Here is a 23,231-nt window from a genome sequence, read left to right as displayed (position 1 = left end):
ATACTTTCACTTGTATTATACCAAAATGTATTTCTATTCCCTTCTATTAGACTATGTAGCCCTCAAGAGAAGAAAATAATTTCTGTATATCTCCCCCAGTGCCTGGAAACCATTTTTCAATACTCAACCTGTTGAAATCAATAAAATCTATAACTCTCATTTTTTTTAATGATCTTCAGTCTATATAAATACTTACAGCGGGTAAACAGCTTCATGAGTACAGTGCACTGTGGTAACGTAATCGGGACTTGGGTTGTAAAGCATTGTGTACCAGTCAGAAAGCATCAGTACTCGACATGAACGGATATAAAGAACGCCAACCGGATCACTCACAAGTAAGGTGATAACAGCTGCCATACTACATTCGAATAATGCAGTGATGTGCTGGAAAAGCGCACTGGAACTAGTAAAACAAAAGCAGCACAATTACCAGAAGATTTTCAGTATTTCAATGGCTTTTAAGAAAACCTATATGTTTCAAAATACAGATTCTAAAGGGAAATTTTAACTGATAAATCCTGAAACTAAAAAACTAAACTATCTCCCAAGTAGGTAAGAAAAGTCAAACATGAAAACCACTTGAGAAAAGTTGAACCTTCTATACTAAAAAGGGATACTCATCCTTGATAACAGTGTGCCAATATTACCTAAATGTACAGAAGAGCAGAAATTCAGAGCTTCCTTTATCTTTAGTGACTTGCCAAACTGTTACGAATGTCTTAGTTATCTATGCATCATTTTAAAGTATCTTAAATATAAAAAGCAATAAAAGAGTATATGTAATATATATTAGGTATAAAGTATAATAATATAGTAAACATTATAAACTCATCATCTAACCCAGTAACTAGAACATTAACAACCTGTATTTACCTCTGTTCCTTCCTCATTCCCCACTCCCGGGTCTCCCCAAAGAGGTAACCATTATACTAAATTGTCTTTATCACTTTTTCTGAAGTTTTTATTCCAATTAGATTATGTTTCAAAACCACTCTGTCTAGTTTTACTTATTTTTTTTTTAAAGAGTTATTTATTTGAAAGAGAGAGAGAGGGAGAGCACATGTGCACATGTGAGAATCTCAAGCAGACTCCCTGCTGAGCACAGAGCCTGAGGCAGGGCTCAATCTCATGACCCTGAGATCACCACCTGAGCTGAAATCAAGAGTTGGATGCTTAACCAACTGAGCCACCCAGGCGCCCCAAGTTTTGGTTATTTTTAAGCACTATAAAGTGATATTCGTCTTTTTTTTTTTTTCCGTTCAAAATTACATTTCCAAGATTCATCCATGGCACTGATTGGATGCTAAACGTCAGTCATTATCACTGCTGTATAATATTCTACTGTGTGCCCATTCCATCGTTTATCCATTTGCTGTTTAAGTATGCTGCCAATGTCTTCCTCTCAGTTTATAGGTTAAATTTTCACTTTCTTGTGATATCTATGAACAGATGTTCTAAATTTTAATGTAATTTACTTTTAATTTAATGTAATTTACTTTATCAATTTTTAAATTTCTGGTTAGCATTTTAATGTTCTGAGAAATCCTTATTCTGAGAAAAAGATTAACCTACAGTTTTCTTCTAAAAGTTTTAAGGTTTTGCTTTACACACTTAAATCTTTGACCCACCTAGAATAGATTTCTGTGTATAATCTAAGTAGAGTGTGACTAGATTTTCCCACTTGGGTACCCCAACTGTCCCAGCAGCAGCACATTCCTGCGCAGTTTACTCTCCCTCCTACCCCTCACCCCACCCAAACTGCCATGCCGCTTTTGCCATACGAGTTTCATAAATAACTGGTCTGTTGTTATGTTCTGTATTTTGTTCCTGGGGTTCATTTTTATCCCTGAAACAAAAGAATATGACAATAATTCTTGATAATTACATACATTCTTCTATTTCTTCAGTGGTCTTGGCCATTCTTAGGCTTTGCACTTCCATATAGATTGTAGAATTAGCTTGTCATGTGCCACAATATGAATCCAATGTAGCTTAGCTACCTAAGTCCATCTCACCGTACCATGGTGCTATAAATGAAATACAGGGAAATAACTGATCCTGTATATTTACCTTACAGCCAGCCTCTTTAGTAAACTCTCTTATTATTTCTGTTACCTAGTCTACAGACGCTTTTGAGCTCTCTATCTGAACAATGTTTCAGTTATCTATCACTCATAGCAAACCACCCCAAAACTGATTGGCTTGAAACCACCACCACTGATTACTTCTGACTAGCCTGTGGTTTGACTGGGCTCCCCCGAGCAGTCCTATCTGTTCCACGTGATACCAATCCGGGATGCACTTGTCTAGACGCTTGACTAGGCTGCAGAGTTCAAAATGAGGAACCCGTACGTCTGGAGCAGGTGCCAGCTGTGAGCACACATGGGGCTGCTGACCAGAGCACCATGTGGTCTCTTATTTTTTGTGTTCTGCAGTTTAATTATAATGTGAATAGTAATGAATTTCTTATTTATTCTGCTTGGAATGTGTTTTGCTTCCCCAGGAACAAGTCTGCGAATCTGTTTTTCACTATGTCTGTAAAACCCGAAGCTAACAAATCTTTAAATATTGGCTCTTCTTCATTTTCTCTATTTTTTCTGAAGACTCTGATTGGAAACTATGCACAAAGAGTTAATAAAACTTTTCCTCCACACATGAGACTCTGACTTTCAGTTAACTCTAGCTCAGTTCCTCTGGAAGCCTGATAAGTATAAAATGTCAACTTTATTGCCAGGTAACACTGCTTAGGATACGAACAATCCCTTGATTGGCAAACTGTATCTGGACTGGGGAGAACTATAAATAAGCAATAAATACCTGATGGGGACACCATGGTCTGGCTTTCTCGAGTTCAGCGATTCTTGTAATTGGAATGTCCCTTGCAGGACTCTGGAAGCTCTACTTATGGAGAGGTTACAGAAAGGATGGCTCCTTTAGGGCGTAAGACCTTAAGCCTGGACTCCCACACCCACTCAGTGTGGATTTTATCTTCTTGCAGCTGAACTCAACTACTTTGAAAGCTGATGCTGCCCTGAAGGCAAGCTGTGTTCCTTCTGGGCAGACTGATGCTTGGTATGACCTATGGTGGTCTCGAAGTCCGAATGTTTAATTGAACCTAGCTGGGTTCCCAACAGGTATTATAGACACACATGACAGCTTCTCATTCTATGCTCCATTTCTCTTAATATATTTCATATTTTCTATCTCCTTTTCTCTCAGCATTGCATTATTTCTTCAGATACATGTACTTCCTAATTCACTAATTCCATCTTCAACTTTAATCTGCTGATTGACCTACCATTTTTTAAAATTTCACTTCTAGAAGTTCATTTTGTTTTTTTAAAATCAATCTGTTTGTTCATTCCCAATATTCTCTTGTTGACTCTTGGAGATCTCTGGGACTGCATCCTTTATTTCTTTAAGCACTACAAAGGTAGCAGTTTTATACTGTGTAGCCGAAAGTCCATTATCTACAGTTCTTTGGAAGCATAACTACACTGTTTGTTATGCCTACCCACTTTCAGTCATGGTGCTGATTTTATCTGATGATCATGGAGTATGAGGTCATTAATAGATGTTAATAAGAGTCTTATGGGCCTAAACTGAGAATGGGGGAAGCTTTCCAGCAAAGAGGATCCGCTGTTTTTGCCGGCAGCCATGCCCACCACTACCTTGGGCTTCAGCCTCTTGAGCGTCTAGGCTTCGCACCGGCTGTCTCAGGTTCAGTACCTGCTGCTGTCAGTAATTAACCGCAGGCAACTGTCACTCTGGCCCCAGCTCGGGGGGGGGGGGGGGGCTGGGCTTGTTTGTTTTCTAAAAATGAATTCTTGGACTTCTCCCTGCCTCCACTGAGACCAGCAATGTTTTAAACGGTATGTCTTTTCCAAACTTCAGTTATTTCCCGCAGGAGGGTCCTCTGGAGCTCCTAAGCAGCCCACATTGTTGGAAGAACTCCTGCATGATTTTACACAGATGGAAATGGTGAATACGTAAACATTTACAACTTCATATAACATAATCTAATATTTTGCTTCCTTATAGAATTCATATTTTTAGAAGAACATCCCAACCCTCATCATTTCTTGCTATTACTTTAGGAACCTTACTCGTCTCTTCTCATCATGCCCCTTTTCAATCCGTTTGCAGCCAACCACACGATCTTTACAAAACAAAATCGGATCCCACAACTCCCCTTAGACTACTCAATGAGTCCCATCTGTCTTCCAGAAAAAACACTCCTCACCAGCATTATTTTCCACACCTCCCGGCCATGCTACCTTCCTTTTCACTCACCTAGCTGGCAAGCTGTGTGTCCTTCAAGAGCGGCTCTGGAGTTAACCCCAGGTTTTAGGAATATTTCCTAAGACTCCTGTAGCTCAAATCTCTTCATATCCCGGTCTCACGTAGTCCCTATTTCTCACAGGACCCTCAGCTCTCATTTCTTGATTATACTGTGTGCTTTTTTGTCTCTACTTTTGTACATCTTTTTCCTGCTGATAGACTTTTTCTTCAATTCCTATCAAAATCTACTCACTTTTCAAAGTCCCACTTAAAGTCAGTTTTTTCTTCCATGACAGCACCCTATTCTGAGAAGACAAAATTAACTTCTTTCTTCTTCATGCCAGCCTTAAAACTCTGCACACACTTCCATTAGGGAACCTCGCAAATACTGTGACGGCTTGTCTATCTCATCCACTGGCCTGCACGCATGCACAGTTCAGTCATCTCTGAATCCTGCAACCCAGTACAGCATCGGGCACACTGCAAACATCCCCAGTGATCGCTGAATACGCTCTGAAGGTTATAGATTATATAAAAACAAATCACATAAGCACAGCTTCTGACCATACTGCATAAAAATGAGTAATTCTGCTTATCTTTACCCTGCCCTTAAAGAAGAACAAATTTAATACTACACTCTGGGGAAAGCAAGAGTACCAGAAAGTTTTGATGAGAGTCTGGCCCTTGCATTCTTACTGAGTGACTTCCCTTCTAAGAGGGCAAGAATTGGTTCCTGGGGATAAAATAATCTGACATTTGTTATATATAGCTCACAGATGCATACACAACACAAATAACCAGTATATCTATGATATTAATATTTCACGGGGGTAAGTGAAATTAGGAAAAGAGTATCTAAAAAGGCTCCTTATTTAAGGAAGTGACAATGAATAAAAGGTTGAGAAACACTGGTCTAGCCTCAGACAGCTAGGCCTCTACTTCCTTGATTATAAGGGCAACATCTCAGGAAAATGTTAAGAGATGGCTCTTGAGTTCTTTGCTGCCAATTTCCTAGGCAAAGCATACCTAAATGATGCAAACTCCTTCTTTTTAAACCCACCTGCTTTCCTCCCTGAGAACTAATCATTCCTCTGCTCTACCCTCAAATCAAACCCCACCCCCTGCTCCAAAACTCTCCCTCGAAATATATCTGATGTTTTAATTCAAATGCATTTGGTGAGGTACCTCTCCACACTCCCATCCTTCCCTGCTTATGGCTGAGAAGTTCCAACCAACTAGCTGAGCAATTATTCCACTTTAGCTCTCAGTTTATCACGTCTCCTTTCTTGCCCTCATCTCTCATCATTCTATAACAGAAATTAAAAGACGAGAGCTACTTTTTAAAAATCCTTTTTATGGATCCACCTAAAAAAGAACAAATGCTTTTCCAATATAAATAATCAGCCTGGAATTATAAGGTGGGATGCAGAAAACTACTAATTCTATTTCCATCAGCCCATCCTTCCCATTCCCATTCCCACTACTGGAGTCCAGCTATCCCCACTTCTTGGAAACAGCCTTCTAATATGCCTCACCTCTCATCTACCCTCTACAGAAGTTACCTTCCTAAATATACAGCCAGTGATGCTACGTGTCTAAACCAAAAGCTTCACAATAAATCACCCACTCAGCAAATACTAAGTGAGCGTCTGTTACGTGCCAGCTGCTGTGCTGGTCTCTGGAGATTCCATGGAGAACAGAGATGGCCATTGTCCTCACGGACTTCCAGTCAGGAAATGGGAGGAAACAAACGTAACTATAAATTGTGTTGAGTGCTAAATACAAAACAAAAACAATAAATTGAAGAATGCTATTAAAAAAGAAAAAGGGGGCAGACCTACTTTAAATTGGGTCAGGGAAGGTCTCTGCAGCTGGGCGTAATTTAAGCTGAAATCTAAAGGGAAAAGGCAGCTAAGTAAAAAGCTACAGTCAGAGGGACAAGAGAGCATCTGAGGCAGAGAAGAGCTGGCGAAAGGGAAAGGACATAAAGCAGGCAAGATGCTGAGAAGTTAGAGGAACTAAAAGCCAGTAGGGCTGAGATGCACTAATTTGGCTCCTCATTCCCCATATAAACTTCACATCCTCATGAAGAACCTTCACGTTCTGAGGGCGCCGGGTGGCTCAGTTGGTTAGGTGACTGACTTGGTTTCAGCTCAGGCCATGATCTCAGGGTCCTGGGATGGAGCCCCACATCAAGCTCCATGCTCAGTGCAGAGTCTGCTTGTCCCTCTCCCTCTGCTCCTCCCCCTGCTTGCACAAGTGTGCTCTCTTTCTCACAAACATACCTTCACATTCTGGCCTCAACCTACTTTTCCCACTCTCCTATTCATTACCTTTCTTTGATTGCAATCCACACTCTGACCACCCCAGACTACTTCCAGTCCCACCTACGACACCGCACACATCGCATACCTCCATGCCACTGTTCATGCTGTTTCCTCTGCCTGAAATGTTTTTTTGATGTCTTTCAGATCACATCAGGCACAATTTATCTCTTCCATTCTTTGTGATTTCAGAGCATTTTGTTCATAATGCTTTTTGTTATTTTTTTTTTAAAGATTTATTTATTTTAGAGAGAGAGAATATTTATTTTAGAGAGAGAGATGCGGGGGCGGGGGGGAGCCTGAGCGCATGCAAGCTGGGAGAGGGGCAGAGGGAAAGAGAGAATCTCAAGCAGACTCCCCACTGAGCACAGAACTTACACAGGGCTGGATCCCATGACCCTGAGATCATGACCTGAGCCAAAACCAAGAGTTGGACGCCTAACTCACTGAGCCACCCAGGCACCCCTCATAATGCTTTTATATACTTTTTGTTTATACAGTTTTAAGACTGATTTATAATTAGTTGTATACACATTTGTTTTCTCTACAAGATTACAACTATAAACCATATCAGTTTTTTTCTGTATCTCCACCCTCGATCTTAACATAAAACACAGGGCTCAATAAATGCTTGCTGATTTAATGTTTTACTATCAGTTTTCATAATTAGGTTGTAGCTATATCATTGTAACTACATTATACTAGGTTACTAGTATTAAATCAAATCACAAAGTATTTGTTCTCCAACAATACAGTTTGTAATCATAAGCAATTCTTTGTAGGAAACCCATAGAGATTGTAATTGAGAAATGAAAAAAAATTCCTTCAAGTTCATTTAGAGTAAAACAAAGGATAGTTCCTTTCGTAATTACTGAGACATGCCCTATCCTTAAGTTTTCTTGCCATAGTCAAAAGTCATCAGAATATAAAGCAAAAACAGGTTCACCACAAGTATAATTATTTAATAAGGTCTTCTAAATGATCATTATTCCAACACCAGTCCATCCAGATACGTTCATAGAAAGTGCTAACCTCTTTTTCCCCGAGTACCATTCAATGAAGAACCAATGTAAAACAAGGGGAAGCATAGCCATAAATCCAAGATACAGCCAGTCATAAAGTTCTGGAGATTCTGTGCACGGCTGACAATATTTCTGTGCATTTGTTCTCTGACCTCTTGGACACACCTACAATATAAGAACGGCATTTTATGTACAGATATTATTTTAGAACATTAATATCCCAAAGTCATCCTATGTGACATCCCATTTCAGTCTAAACATGTGTACATATGCATCTTTTAGAAATAAAAAAGTGCATATGTAAAATAAATCTACATTGTATTTGATGTATCTGTACAACACTCTTAAAAGATTCCTTTTACTAAGTTACTAAAATAGTTGACTAACATTAAATGATAAACTTAGTTAATAACGCTATATAAAAATAATTACGGAGAAAAGTTCTGGATTTTTAATGTTAACTTACTGCCCAAGTCACTGCAATATAGCATTACTAATTAGAAATTACTATAAAATTATAAAATGTTTTAAGAAATACTTAACTGTGACATGTCAAGAAAGATATATTATTGACAATCAATATAACACAAATAAGAATTTTATTAAGGCCTCATATTTTTATAAACTAATGAGTATATTGAAGAAAAAAGATATTCTACATTTGAAAATATTTCAAAAGCAAAAATATTTGAGCAATGAAATAACATACAAATGTTAATAAAGACTTACCCCACATTCTCCATATATTTCAGTTGAGCCATTTTTAAATAATAGGGTCTTCCCACAGTAAAGTCCAAGGCATGCTGGTTGAATATCGACAGCTTTTTAAAAACAAATGCCAGTAAAGTAACATCTTTTGTGATTATAAAAAATAAAATAATAACAGTTGAAGCACTTGGCTGAAATACCTCAACACAGTTCTTAAAAATGATAGGTATTAACAAAAGTCTTGATGTACTTATTTTTAAACTTAAATTTCCCCTTTTACACTGTGAAACTGCAGAAAGCTGTACCAAAACCTTGTTGTTAATGCTACTCCTTATGGTTAAGACCCATCAACCAGCAGAGTGGGCTCTATCCCTAGAATTCAAAGCTTAACCTGATGTCTCCAATGGCTCCAGCAGCTAGTCCCCCTTGATTAGATGGTCTAGAGTTTTGGTTTTCCATTTTTTAATTAGAAAGCTAACAGAGGATCACCACCCCTTATTTTGCCGAGTCAGAACCTTAAGTGTGCACACATACACACAGAGACACACACACAAAATATCACCTTCGTTCACAGAACACATTTTAATACCAGAAAAGCAAAAAAGACAACTTCAAAATACAGGGCGGCCTTTAAAGTAAATAAATTCACCTTTAGAAAAAGACTACAACATTGTCCTACCTTTTATCATTCTTGTTGAGGACAGGTGAAAATTTCATGAAGGCTGTCACTGGGTCTCTGACCAATATTTGGGAACAATCACCTTAGAATCAACCCCCTTCTCTCAAGGCATGGGCAAAATAAAAAAGCAGCTTTTCTTCACAACAAAACCTCAGGGCCTACAGATTGTCTTTGACCTCATCGACAAGAAGTTATTAAAGGAGTGTTCTTTTCATCAGAGACATCTGATCTCCTTCGTTCATTGATTCATTTATTCAATAAATGTGCATTAAGTATCAGATTCCCTGACTAGGAACTTCTAAAGATCCATAGAGCAACGTAACAAGAGTCCCTGCCCTCAAAGAACCTACAGCCTAGAGAATAAATCCAAAACAACTGTGGTCAAATGTGAATTCATTTGGAAAATTATGCATTTTATGACTACTGTAGGGGCCAAGGGCAGGCTCCCAAAATGTGCCATTTTGGAATACTGATTATTTTAAATAAAAGTTACTTAAGAAACAACAGGAGCAAGGACACTCAGACCTCCTCCATCCCCCTGAAAGATACCCTCATTATCAGTGATAATGATTTTAAAGTAAAAAAAGCTGCAGAAATACACCTTGTTACTTTTTTGCTCAACTACTACCTTAGCCCAAACACCTGTTTTCCTTTTCCTGTAAATTCCTCACAAATTTATTGCCTCTGTCGATAATGTATAAAGAACTGCCTGACTTGGTCATTTCTTAGGTCTCACTTTCATAATTGGGCCTCCATGCACACGTAATAAAACTTGATTGTTGTTGTTTTTTTGTTAATCTGTCTCATGTAAACTTAATTTTTAGTCCACCTGGAAGACCCTGAGCGTAGAGAATTTTTCCTCCTTTCACTATTCCTGAATAATTTCCCAAATTCTTCATGAATTCACAACAGAGACTGCGTGGTCCACAATGCCCTTTCTCTTTTCAAATTCAAGTAGACTTTTGATTTCTTTCTCCTTGTGCTGCTGAGAAACAATCGAAATAGCACTGACTAAAATGTTTCAAGTTTAATATTTTCACTTTTATCAAATTTCTGACTTTTTTAATCCATCGGCTTCTTTACCCTATTTGGCATTTAATTTTTAATCACTTGTAAGCACTATGTCCTAAACTACTAACAAATATGAACTGTTTCAGTTTTTGAGAAGACGAAGTTTAAGATTCAGAGGCTTCTTCCACATGGATTTTGCATCGAGGTGTTAATTAAATACATCTGAACGTGAATAATCTAAAGTTCTCAAAACCCAAGGCCTGAAAACTACCACGATAAACTGAAAACAGCTCGTCACCGACCAAACAAAACCACGGCTCCCAGTGTCCGTTCAATTTCCCCTCCCTTTACTGGAGAGTGGCTAAAATTTTAAGACTGGGGGGGGGGGGGGCAACGGTCTTCTCCCTCTCTTTAGAGCCCTACAAACTTAACGTCTGATGCTGAAGCGGGCGACTTCGGCAGCAAAGAGCTTCCCCTTCCTTTACTGTTTGTTGGCACTTACTGACGCCGCGCTTTAAATTTTGAAGTCGACCCTCACGAATGCTAAACAAAGGGACTAGAACAAAGGGACTGAAGCGACTGACCTCTCGAACACAACCAAGGCCTGACCTTTTGCCCTGGCACACAGCCCGCCTGCCCTCCACGGCGTGTCTTCTCCGCAGCCCGAGAGGGGACGAACCACCCCGACCCGGGGAGGAGACCAGGGCCCGCCCGAGACGGTGCGAGCAAGGAGAAGAACGCGCCGCTATCCGGAGGCCGCCCGCCGGGGCAGAGCCCAAAGCCGCCACCGTGGGGAAGAAGCAGGGACTTAGACAAACGCCTTCCGGGACCTCGGTGACCACTCACCCATTGGCCGCTTGCAGGTTTCCCCGAAGAAGCTCCGGCATCAGCCGTCCCGGCTGCAGCGCCCGGACATCCGGGCCACAGCCGGCTCTGCGGCTCCGCCTCCTGGTAACCCAGGCGACCACCCCGAAGCCCCGCCCCCTCGCCCTTCCTGGTCTTGACTCCGAGGCCCCGCCCCGGAGGTGGGCCGCACGTCCTGCCCTTTTCCCGTGGAGTAGGCGTGTGTTTTAGAGGCTCCAAACACGCACCTCAGGTTGGTGGTAGCGTTCCCGGATGCAGGCGATGGAGAAGGCGCTGGCTGTGCCCGGGCTGCCACCGCACGACCCGGGGACGCCGGCGCTGTCGGTGGTGGACATGCACACGGGCGGCGAGCCCCTGCGCATCGTGCTGGCGGGGTGTCCGGAAGTGGTCGGCCCCACGCTGCTGGCCAAGCGGCGCTACATGCGCCAGCACCTTGACCACCTGCGACGACGGCTCATCTTCGAGCCTCGGGGCCACCGGGATATGTACGGGGCTGTGTTGGTGCCTAGCGAATTGCCGGACGCGCACCTGGGCGTCCTGTTCCTGCACAACGAGGGCTACAGCTCCATGTGCGGCCACGCAGTGCTGGCGCTGGGCCGCTTCGCCCTCGACTTCGGGCTGGTACCCGCACCCCCGGCCGGCGCCCGCGAGGTCCGTGTCAACATCCACTGCCCATGCGGGTTGGTGGCCGCTTTCGTGGAATGCGAGGGCGGCCGCAGCCGCGGCCCGGTGCGTTTCCACAGCGTCCCGGCCTTCGCGCTGGCCACAGGTAAACGGCGAGACCCTCCCAGCTCCGGGACACAACTAACTACACTAACTGTCTCTCTGGCCTGGAATTCACACAGTGCAATTAACCCACCCATGAGCCTTTGTAATTAATAAAAAGAAAACTCAAAATCAATGCAAATGTGTGTCAGCATCTTAGCCTTGCAGATTTGTGCCGTGCATGCAATTCAATTATCCCGCAGGTTATTTCGTCTTGGTCTTGAGAGACCCTTGAGGAGTACTGAATTCCGTATCTCCCTTACTCAGAGCCTCGTTCCCCACTGTCAGACATTCCCAGAGATTTCACAGTTGGGTAAGTCTGACAGGGTCAAGGAAAGAACAAAGAACGGCCAATGTACCAGGGTTCATCGGCTGGTTCAGAATACACTTACTAGACATTACCCCCTGACAAGTTACTAAACCCTGTCTTGTTTTCCTCACCTAGAAAAAGTGCCTTTCCCACTTCTTTGGGAAATAATTAAATAAGAATGAACTAAGCAATTTATAAGCAAGATGTTGCTGCTCCTTTTCTTTAAGAACAGGAACAGACCTCGAGTCCAAATCCTAACAACCCTTTAAAGCTATGCAACCGTAATCAAATTACTAACCTCTCTGTGCCTATATTTTTTCATTTATCATCTCATTTTTTGGTGAGGATTAAATGAGAGTATGCAAAGTACTTAGAAATTTTTAAAATATATTTCTAGAGACAAAAAGACTGCAGGTATAATACCCAGTGCTCATCACAATTGCCTCCTTAATACCCATCACCCATTTAGTCTATTCCCTGCACCTCCCCTCCAGCAACCCTGTTTGTTCTCTATCATTGCGAATTTCTCATGGTTTGCCTCTCTTTTTTTTTCCTTTCCCCCATGTTCATCTGTTTTGCCTTTTAAATTCCACATATGAGTAAAATCGTACAGTATTTGTTTTTCTCTGATTTCACTTAGCATAATACACTCTAGTTCCATCCACATTGTTGCAAATGGCAAGACTCATTCGTTTTGATGGCTAATATTCCATTATATATGTACATATATATACACACCACATCTTTATACATTCATCAGTTGATGGATATTTGGGTTCTTTCCATAATTTGACTATTGTTGTAATGCTCCTATAAACATTGGGGGCATTCTTTTAGATCTTGATCTTTCTTGAGGATTTGTATTCTAGCTTAGCCTAATTATGAATGAGGCAGTGATAGCTCAGGCATTTGTCAGCCTTAGAGCAACCTCAAGACAGCTGAAACACACAGGTCGATGAAGAATTCCCCTGTGGAAACTGATGGCACTTTGCCTTCTAGGAGAGAACGGTGTCACATCCGGATTGGGAGGGCACTTGAGGTAGACAGGAGTTTGTTTAGGATTGCATCTCAAAAATCTCAGCAGTTTCAATAGTTTAGCTATCCAGTTTCCCCCTAGGCAGCCCCAGCAGCAGTTTGGAAGCACTCTAGATCTGTGCGAAATGACAGCTGGCAGCAGGATCACCAACGACATCATAGCTCAGGGCTGGCTGGGGCCGAGCATCACCATGTGACTACACAATAATCGGTGGGCAGTGATGGTCACTTTGAGTCACTAAAAAAGACCTGAAATTCCCTACTTTGAAAAATGCTAAAAGGGTGGACTGACAAAGTGTTCAAGACCACTGCTCTGTCCCCTCTGCATTTTGATGACCTTGCGAAAGGGAATCCACGCCTCAAGGTCATCACCTGCAAAATGAAGGTGACAATAGTACCCACCTCAGAGGATTGCTGAGTTCATTTCTATTCCACTCTGCTAACATGAAAACTACTTCGTTACTGTATTCAAGTGCTCGAATAGTAGGTAGTCAACATTTGTTGAATGAGTAAGTAAATGAAATTGGGAGAAGAATATGGCGATTAGCAAATGTAAATATTCTCTTAAGAACCCTATTCCCCTTGGAAATTAAATTTTTGGCCTTACTATTAACATTAATGTATTCCTGATGTGTGCCAAGCACTCCCCACACATCATCACGTGGAATTCACACAACAGTCCTTTCAAGGGGGGGATAGCAGCTCCATGTTACCCATGAGGACACCAAAGCCACACTTAGCTTAGCTTTCCAGCTTCCAGCAGCCCCTCATTTCCATCTACTTCCTCATTCTCCTTTCATTAAGTCTGATTTTTCTGTTGCATCAGCATCAAGATAAAGACATGTTTCATCCATAGTTGCTCTTAAGTTCCACAGGCATATTTTACTCTCTTGATTATAAACTTGCTCTGCTTTGACACATCATGTGTTCAAAGGGCTCTGTGGGCTAGCCTGGAACTGAGAGCATACTGATATCTTTGTATGACTCAGTGTGCAAACTCAGGAATACAAGAAATATTTTATTTTTCAGAATTTCTGAATATGAGACCCCATTCTGCCTTGTTTTTTTTTTTAAGATTTTATTTATTTATGTGACAGAGAGACAGCCAGTGAGAGAGGGAACACAGCAGGGGAGTGGGAGAGGAATAAGCAGGCTCCCAGCGGAGGAGCCCAATGTGGGACTCGATCCCGGAACGCCGGGATCATGCCCTGAGCCGAAGGCAGACGCTTAACGACTGCGCTACCCAGGTGCCCCATTCTGCCTTGTTGATTTGCCTAGCTTCATCTGTCTACATGCTGTCCCCTTTCCTGATACACGTGTAGCAAAGGTTTCTTCGAAGAGCCAAGGCCTTGGAGAGGAGGCCCTTTTGGTCATCAGCCTACATGGTCAACGAGTGAAGCATCATCTGCCCTTGGCCGTGTGGCCCCTGCCCCTGTCCCTGTTTCCCCCTCCTCTTTGCTACCTCTGTCACACCCCGCAGCCTCCCTATAGTGCTGTGGGGAAGTCAACACACGTCCTCTGCACTCCAGACTTGCCACCTCTTTTCTCAGTCCAGAGGAAATTTCTCTATTGGCCAAGAGAAATATGGTGACCCTTCAGGACACTGCTTTGCCAACAAACCTCTTTCTCCCCAAATCTTAGGTTTCCATAAAACCTGCTTTCTCCCCTGCCATACACTCTCCCAAAGGCAGTGATCACCAAGACAGCTTGAATTGGGGAGGAGGAGGAAGAAAATGCAAGAAGGGGTACAACAGTTTGAATATCCCAAAATATCATCCAGCCCCATTCCTTTGGAAATACAAATTTAGGATTTCAAACAACTGATCTTCAGGTGAAACTTTGGGTGAGCTGGGGACTTAGAATACTCAAAAACCCTGACACAAAATGATACTGTAAACATCAGTGATTCTATAATGGCTTTATTCTGAGTATTTGCCTGCAGGATGGTCTCATGAGATGAAAATTCATAGATGAATTAGCATATATAACTTACATTAAAAAAATCGTTTTTTCATTTTGTTTTGACATTATAGCTGAAGAAAGTCAATTTGTGAATAGGATCCCAAATCCTATTTTAAATGATTCCTAGTAGTGTGAGAGGGAACTTACATTTTCCATCATTTTTTTCACACGTTGATGTCCCAGGATTTCTCCTCTCTCCATCTCTAGGAGGTTTCCTAGCAAAGATCCTCAAAGTAGTTAAGAAAATAAGTATACATGATTTAAGAAAAACATGGCATTAGATGTTCTAAAACTCATGCGAGTATCATTAAGTTAAAAATTGATGCACTCAACTAAAGGTCTATTACTATTTGATGCTTACTCGTTTTAAAAATGATTTTTTGCTTCATTCCTTTCTATGATAGGAAAAAATACCACTCCACCAAAATATACATATTAAAAACGCTGGACAAACTTATTTTCGAATGCATCTTTTTTAGATCTCTTAGTGGATGTTCCTGGTCGTGGAAAGATGTTGGTAGACATTGCATATGGTGGGGCATTTTATGCGTTTGTTAGTGCTGAAAAATTAGGACTTGACATTTGTTCTGCAAAGACAAGGGACCTTGTGGATGCAGCAAGTGCAGTGACAGAAGCCGTCAAAGCTCAGGTCAGTACAGACACTGCTTTCATCACAAGTGCCCTCCTCTGCGGCATGGGGAGAATATAAATTACACATCTACACAGACAGTTTAATATCTATATATTTAAATTATTAGTAGGACTAAAGATAAGGTACTGGTTACAATCTAGGGCTCTATAGCAAGACTATCTAGGAGTCCCAGTTTTGCTACTTTTAAGTTTTGCAACCTTGAATGAGTTACATAACCTTTCCGTCCTGAAACGGAAATTACAAAACACCTGCTTCATAGGGAGTTATAAGAATGAAGTAAGTCAATACGTGCAAAGGACTTAGAATTGTGCCTATCATAAATGTTCAATAAGTAACTTATTAACTTTAATTTTATACATACTAGTATAATTTGTGGTTATTTACACATATAGAAAATGTATCAAACGGTATTTCACTAATTTGAAATGCATATGTTTTGCTATATGTGGTCATTCTGCAAAACTTGCAAATAATGAATGTCAACTATAGCTCACAAAATAGATTTCATTAAATCTGATCAGACTTTCTCTTATTTCACAGAGAACATTAATTCCTAACTAGTAAAATTTTGCTATATTGCTAAGAAGTTACCTAAATAACTACTCAAGTAAGTCTAGTTTTGGCTTGGGAAAACTATTCTGATAAAATCACTTTGGATAATAAATATGTCTAGAATATTCTTTCATTTCTAGCACAAGTCTGCCATTTTACATTGGGACCTGTAAATAAAACTCATATACAGTATTTAAATATTTTAGCATATGAGAATTTAAATCACTATTCTAAGTAGAAAATAACTTGTGAAAAATAGTGTCTAATAGACTTGTACTAATAATTACTATGGGCCTAACATACCTGAGACTTTAACATGATTTGTAACTTAAGCCAGATGAAAATATATACTGTATTCCTGTTCTAAATTGTCATATATCTAGGACTGTCAATACCAATAGCTGGAATTAGTTTATGATAGCAACTGTGGATCTTTGTTCTCTATCCTCTTAAAGCCCCTGTGCCCCACCCCCACTGCAGCACCATTGCCTCACAACTCTTCACAGTATGCCCCCCCCCCCCCGCCCCAGACTGAGCTCCTGGAAGGCGGGTTTGTTCTTTCCTGGGGCCTCTAGCATATAACCCAGCATCATGTGCGACCCAATAAGTTCTAGGAAAATGAGGTTCTGCATTTATCAATAAGTTCTAGGCAAATGAGGTTCTGCATTTATATCAATTTTTGAATAGGATCCAAATTGTTCTGCATTTATATCAATTTTTTATTCACTAAGCAGACAGCTAATAGTTTGAGCTAAAATTTGGCATGAAATAACTTCACTTTATTTTTAATGAGATCAAGAGAAAAAGGCATAGTTTTCTTGATAAGAGTAATTTTGAACTTCTCATGAAGGCTTGAACTTCTTAACAAGGTGGGAGGGGTGGACTTTGAGGGATTCTGAGAAAAATAGGAGAACAGCACCTATGAGATGACCATATATATACAGCATCATCGAGTAGAGCGGGATCAGGCAGCAGAACTACTTTGTGAATGGCTGACCGTTCACACCGCTGATGCAGATTTAGGGAAGGCCATTTTGGTGGGGGCGGAAGTTAATACATTCATCTTCATTCATTAATTTTTTTAAGTTTTAATTTAAATTCCAGTTAGTTAACCTACGGTGTAATATTAGTTTCAGGCGTATTCATTCTTATAACAAGCATTTACCTAGAACTTATTGAGTCGCACATGATGCCATGTTAGATGCTAGAGACCCCAGGAAAGAACAAACCTGCCTTCCAGGAGCTCAGTCTGGGGAGAGGGGGGAAGCATCCCGTGAAGAGTGTGAGGTAATGGTGCTCGGGTGGGGGTGGGGCACGGGGGCTTTAAGAGGAAGGACAACAAAGATCCAGCAGGAAGACCTCTGACACTTGGCTTTAGATGGACTCTGGATTTTAAGAACCCCAATCTATCCACGTGCTTCAGATGACAGGTAAGTAGGAGAGGAAGGTCTGATTGTAAGGATGCGCGTGGAGGGGAGATCATAGTTTGAGAGCTAGCAGACGTCACAGAAACTGAGGAAAAGTTAACCTAGACCTCCCGAGAAGAGCAGGAAGCACGGCACACTTGGGCCTCCCTCGCTTTACCGCTGATGGGCTTAGCGACCGTGCCAGTGCCCGCTTCTGAGTGTGTCTGCTGCTTTTTATAATAATACCAGCTGACTTCATCCTTTACAGATCTTTTTTTTTTTCATCCAACCGCTCTCCTACCTAATAAATAGCTTCTGCATTCTTATAACTTGGGCTTGCTCAAAATTTTCTTTTGAGAGCTGAGTGAAGAAACTTACTTAACACCCAACTCAGGCCTCTTCAGTTTCCAAAGTAACACACTTACAAAGCAGCAGCTGAGGATGTCACTCACCCTCACAGCCTCCTCACAGCCTCTTCCAAGGCCTCGTCTCTGCCAATGGTATTAACTCCAGCCCCAGACGTTCACTGTCTGCTTCTTCTACCTTATCCCCTTCAAGCTCCTGAGAGGGAGCACAGGACTGCCTTAGCCCCTCGTCTGAGCCGTGGCCAGTCTGGGATTAACCATCCTGGCGTCAGTGCTTCACGCGTTTGGAGTGTGTGTGTGTGTGTGAGATAGGACTGTTCCTTTAGCAGAGGCTATATGTAGGACAGATGCCTTAGGAGGGACGCTATGATAAGAATCATAACTTCCAATGAAACTATGTTTATTCATCTAGACAAAGACATCATTTACTGTCTTGACCCAAAAGGTATTTTAAAAATGACAGAGTGAAAAGTTATGCCTCAGAGTACCCCATCTATATTATTTATAAAGATAAATTTGAATCAAAATATTTTACATGTAATCTTACACGACAATGTATATTACATCTTTCCTTGTCATTTGCAGTTTAAAATTAATCATCCTGAGAGTGAAGACCTTTCCTTTCTGTATGGAACTATATTAACAGATGGAAAAGACCCTTACAGCGAGGAACCAACCACCAACATCTGCGTGTTTGCAGATGAACAGGTATTAAAACTGTAACATTCGGCACAAAAGCCCGATGGCATGAACTGGAACACTGTGAACACTCTCCTCTTCATTTACTCTGAAACAGGTTGACAGAAGTCCTACTGGATCGGGCGTGACGGCCCGAATTGCCTTACAGTATCACAAAGGGCTTCTAGAACTGAACCAGACCAGAGCTTTTAAAAGCAGTGCAACTGGCTCAGTATTCACGGGGAAGGCTGTGAGGGTGAGTGACATCCTTAGCTGCTTCTTTGTAAGTGTGTTACTTTGGAAACGGAAGAGGCCTGAGCTGGGTGTTAGGTAAGTTTCTTCATTCAGCTCTCAAAAGAGAATTTTAAAGCAGGCCTGTAGAAACTTCTGTTCTGCTAGGATATTGATTCTCAAAGTGCGGTTTGGAACTCCTGGGGGTCCCCAAGGTCCTTTCCAAGGGTCCACAAGGTCAAAACTTAGTATGCAGTAACATTAAGACATTATTTGCTTTTCACTTTCATTGTCTCACAAGTGAACAGTGGACCCTCCAGAGGCTACGCGGTAGGTGACCAGCCCGCTAACCGAATGCAGACGCAGATGTGAGAATCTAGCTGTCTTCGGTAAAACCAAGCATTAAGGAGGTTTGCAAAATTGTAAAAGACATGCCATTTTCCTCATTAAAATTTTTTATTTTGGCAAATATAGTTCTCTTCCCAAAATATGTTGTTTTTGTTAACATGTAATGGGTTTTTTATTTTTTAATGAATTAATGAACAAATACCTTTAATTTCCAATATGGTAAATATTAATATATATAACCTGCATAAACAAAAACTTTTAGATGCTCAAATCTTTTTATTTTATTTTATCTATTTATCAGAGGGAGAGAGAGAGAGGCACAAGCAGGGAGGAGCGGCAGGCAGAGGGAGAAGCACTCTCCCCACTGAGCACTATATGGGGCTCTATCCCAGGACCCTGGGATCATGACCTGAGCTGAAGGCAGATGCTTAACCAACTGAGCCACCCAGGTGCCCCTAGATGCTCAAATCTTAAGGCATAAAGGAGTCCTGAAACCGAAAAGTTTGAGAACCACTAACTTAGGGTTTGGATTTTTTTGTCGTTTTTGTTTTTATTCTACAGGAGTGTTTCAGTTTTTATAATAGGATGTGAAAGTCCTGAAAAGTTGTGAAAAATAAAACTTTTGTAATAGAATCAAGTTTTAAATGTGTTAACAGAAATAGTAAACTCTATTTACTAACAAATCATAGTAAATGAAATCTACGCTAATTAAATTTAGTGAATGAATTTAGTAGATACATTTAGTAAATGAATCTATTCATAGAGTCCTTTAACAAAACAAAAAAATCTATCCTAATATAGACTTTTATATCCTAATACAGCTGTTTTTGAAGTTTGGTTTTCCTGAATATTGAATTTTGTTTTAAGTTAGGGATTCTTATTTAATATAGTGGTCTTATGAGATACCAAACCATTTTTGTCATATGCAAAAATTTGGAACATATTGTTTTCAAGTCTGAGATTGAAAATAAAACAATCTATAACATTTATTGGGTGCTTCACTGTAAAGTTCCAAGCTAAGTACTTTATGCATACCTTCTTGGGGCACCTGGGTGGCTCAGTCAGTTAAGTGTTATTAACTGAAACTCTTAATTTCAGGTCAGGTCATGATTTCAGGGCTGTGAGATCAAGCCCCACAATGGTCTCTGAGTTGGGCGTGGAGCCTGCTTAAGATTCCCTCTCTCTCTCTCCCTCTGCATGTGCCTTTCTCAAATAAATAAATAAATAAATAAATAAATAAATAAATAAATAAATAAAGTAAAATGAATATATACATACCATCTCATTTAATCCTCACAAGAATCTTGGCAGGTCACTACTGTTATTATCCTTTTTAAACAGATGATAAAATGGAGAGTTACAGAGTTTAGGTAATTTGCCAGAGGTCGAAGAGATAGTGAGTATCAGAGCCAGACTCTGCATGCGGACCTCTCTGAGTAGACCCTGCACTGTTAAGCACTACTGTATTGTTATTAGACAAAGCAAATTTTCAATGAGACTTTTATTACAGCAGCTTTATAAAAAGATAATGAAATTACTGTACCCTAATCTAATAATTTATGCCTTACCATAAGATTTAGTTATTCTCGTGTTTAAAAATTAAGAAATAAGGGGCAGTTAGGTGGCTTGGTTCGTTGAGCGTCCAACTCTTGGTTTTTGCTCAGGTCAGAATCTTGGGGTTCCGAGACCAAGCCCCACCCAAAAGGGGCTCCATGCTTAGCAGAGTCTGTATCTCTCCCTCTCCTTCTGCGTCTCCCCCTGTTCATGCTTGCACGAGCGCACACTCTGTCTCTCTCTAACTAATAAATACATCTTTAAAAAATTAAGAAATAGAAAGGATACTCTGTAGTTAAGATTTGGACTTATTTCTTTTATAGTTAATAATCATACTTGACAGGACATCTTCACTCTTACCACACACCTTCCCTCTCCGTCCGGACTTTTCCAAGCTCTCGGATGGTACCGTCTCAGTCTCTTTCCCTGCCCCAGCTTCCTCGCCCTGTCCTTCCACTTACGGTCCCCAGCATTTCATTGTTAGTTTCCTCCTCATCTCTTCTGCTGCCACTGGGCAATTTCACCCACTTTTGAGACTTCAACCCCCAACCACGCACTGATCATGACTCCCAAACCTTCATCCCTCCCGTGCCGACTGTGTGCCTCTCTCCTGAGTCTAACACTCATATTCCCAGCTGTCCACAAAACTCATCTTGAGATGACTGTCTCAGAGATATGTCATCTTGTTAAAAAGCTCTTCCTTTCTTCCTAAATGTGCTCCTCCCATCTCATGCCCTATCTTGGTTAATGGGAGTCCCTGCCTCACACCCCAACTAGGAACTACGCTCACATTGAACTCATTCCTACTCCTCACCCCCCACGTACATCAGTCCCCAGGCCTGCCAATTCTACCTGCAAAGTATCTCTGTTTTGTTCTTCTCCATCCTCCCTAAAAACTGCCTGAGTGACTCTAGAGTCCATCAGTGAATGAAGGTTTCCTCTGAAGAAGTTTTTCTGGTTTCTAGTTGCTTTCCTCTCTGATTTGGCCTCATTTTACAGCTAAACTTATCTAAAACACAAATGTGATCATGTCACTCTCCTTAAAAATCTTCCATTACCTACAAGATTAACCCTTGGGTTTTCTTTAAAATGGTAAAAGTCAGGAATATGACTCAAGGCCAGACACAATATAAGTGCAGTATTTTGATATTATATTCCTTTCATCTTTTCTCAGGAAGCAAAATGTGGGGATTTTAAAGCTGTTATAGTGGAAGTGTCTGGACAAGCCCATTACACAGGCACAGCAAGTTTCACAGTAGAAGATGACGACCCACTGAAGGATGGATTCCTTCTCAAGTGACTTCAGGACTTTTCAGAGCTTTCTCTGAATTTTGTGGAAAATGATATCCAAATTGTACGACTATCTTTCTTTCTAAAATAGTATGCTATGACTAAATAGAATCATTATACCTCATATTTGCACATGTAATTGGCATCAATGTCTCCTATGTCTAACTTACAAAATGCTGCAAATTCGGAATATTTTTCTAGTTATTACCATATCAGGTAAAATTAATACCTTAGTCCTGTTACTTGTAAAATGTTACTCACTGCTAGCTACTGTAGTATTTTGTTTTAGATGCTCTCTGAATGATAGCTTGAATTGTAGCCCTTACAGCAATGACTCTTACAAGTTCATTATTTTAGTCTTCCAGTTTTTGAGTAAGATAATGTCCTCTCTCTGAGCAGGATGTAAGGGAGATGGATTCAACCCTTAGCACACTTGGCCTGGGAAGGACTGGGGTGGGTCAACTTCTTGGGACAGATGTTGTTATAGCCGGTGTTCTCTGCTGCGAAGTCCAGCTCGTACTCCAAGGTACTGAAGTGCCCTGAGCTGATGTGAGAAGACCAGTGAACATTCAGACTTTTGTTTTATCTTTAAGGCTCTTATAAAAGGGGTTGTTTACTGCATTATAAACACAGTGCAAATCAGTGAATTACTGCAGTAGGGTGAGTCTCCTACATGACCAACTACATGCTGGGTAGATTTGAAGCCTGAAAGAAATGTCAACTATTACTTCTTGCTAGTTAATTGTCTGTGAACCTGTTAAAAATAAAATCTGATCAGGGCGCCTGGGTGGCTCAGTTGGTTAAGTGGCCGATTCTTGGTTTTGGCTCAGGTCATGATCTCAGGGTCGTGAGACTGGGCCCCGCGTCAGGCTCTGCGCTCACGTGGAGTCTGCTTGAGATTCTTTCTCTCCCTCTGCTCTTCCCCTGCCCCTGTGCTCTCTCCTGTGCGCTCACTCTCTAAAATAAATAAATAAAATCTTTGAAAATAAAATTTGATTTTTCAGTCGCTATAAGACGAGGTATTAAGAAGTTATTCAATATGTGATGCTCTCAATAGTCAGTACAGCCTGTGAGGCATTTTTTTTCTGAGCATACAGAAACTGAAGTAAATTTTTTTAAAAAGATTTTATTTATTTATTTGACAGAGAAAGAGACTGCCAGAGAAAGAGGGAATACAAGCAGGGGGAGTGAGGG

The 23,231-nt window shown here is 40.9% G+C and overlaps 2 protein-coding genes across 4 annotated transcripts in view; one reads left to right on the top strand and one right to left on the bottom strand.

The window, feature by feature from the left end:
- The window catches only part of JKAMP (JNK1/MAPK8 associated membrane protein), a 32,528-nt gene extending 21,523 nt beyond the window's left edge, over window positions 1-11,005 (bottom strand). Inside the window, exons 1-4 of one of the 3 annotated variants that reach the window (XM_045810340.2) lie at window positions 10,872-11,005; window positions 8,357-8,448; window positions 7,638-7,792; window positions 197-403 (exon numbers count right to left, since the gene is read on the bottom strand). In XM_045810340.2, coding sequence (XP_045666296.1) covers window positions 197-403; window positions 7,638-7,792; window positions 8,357-8,448; window positions 10,872-10,875 — 458 coding nt within the window. In that variant the 5' untranslated portion in view covers window positions 10,876-11,005. The other 2 variants (XM_045810341.2, XM_045810342.2) reach the window with 2 other exon arrangements.
- A 36-nt stretch (window positions 11,006-11,041) lies between these two features.
- L3HYPDH (trans-L-3-hydroxyproline dehydratase) lies at window positions 11,042-22,829 on the top strand. Its single transcript, XM_045810339.2, has 5 exons — window positions 11,042-11,658; window positions 15,441-15,610; window positions 18,522-18,644; window positions 18,733-18,870; window positions 21,922-22,829. The coding sequence occupies exons 1-5, from the start codon at window positions 11,142-11,144 to the stop codon at window positions 22,045-22,047; spliced, it is 1,074 nt and encodes a 357-aa protein (XP_045666295.1). The 5' UTR covers window positions 11,042-11,141; the 3' UTR covers window positions 22,048-22,829.
- The last annotated feature ends 402 nt before the right edge of the window (window positions 22,830-23,231 follow it).

This window comes from Ursus americanus, chromosome 26, assembly GCF_024610735.1.
Source record: "Ursus americanus isolate L20-20 chromosome 26, mUrsAme1.1.p, whole genome shotgun sequence".
In the NCBI taxonomy this organism is placed as follows: Eukaryota; Metazoa; Chordata; class Mammalia; order Carnivora; family Ursidae; genus Ursus; species Ursus americanus.
The sequence above is the reverse complement of the archived record's forward strand: the minus strand, read 5'-3'. Positions and strand labels throughout refer to the sequence as shown.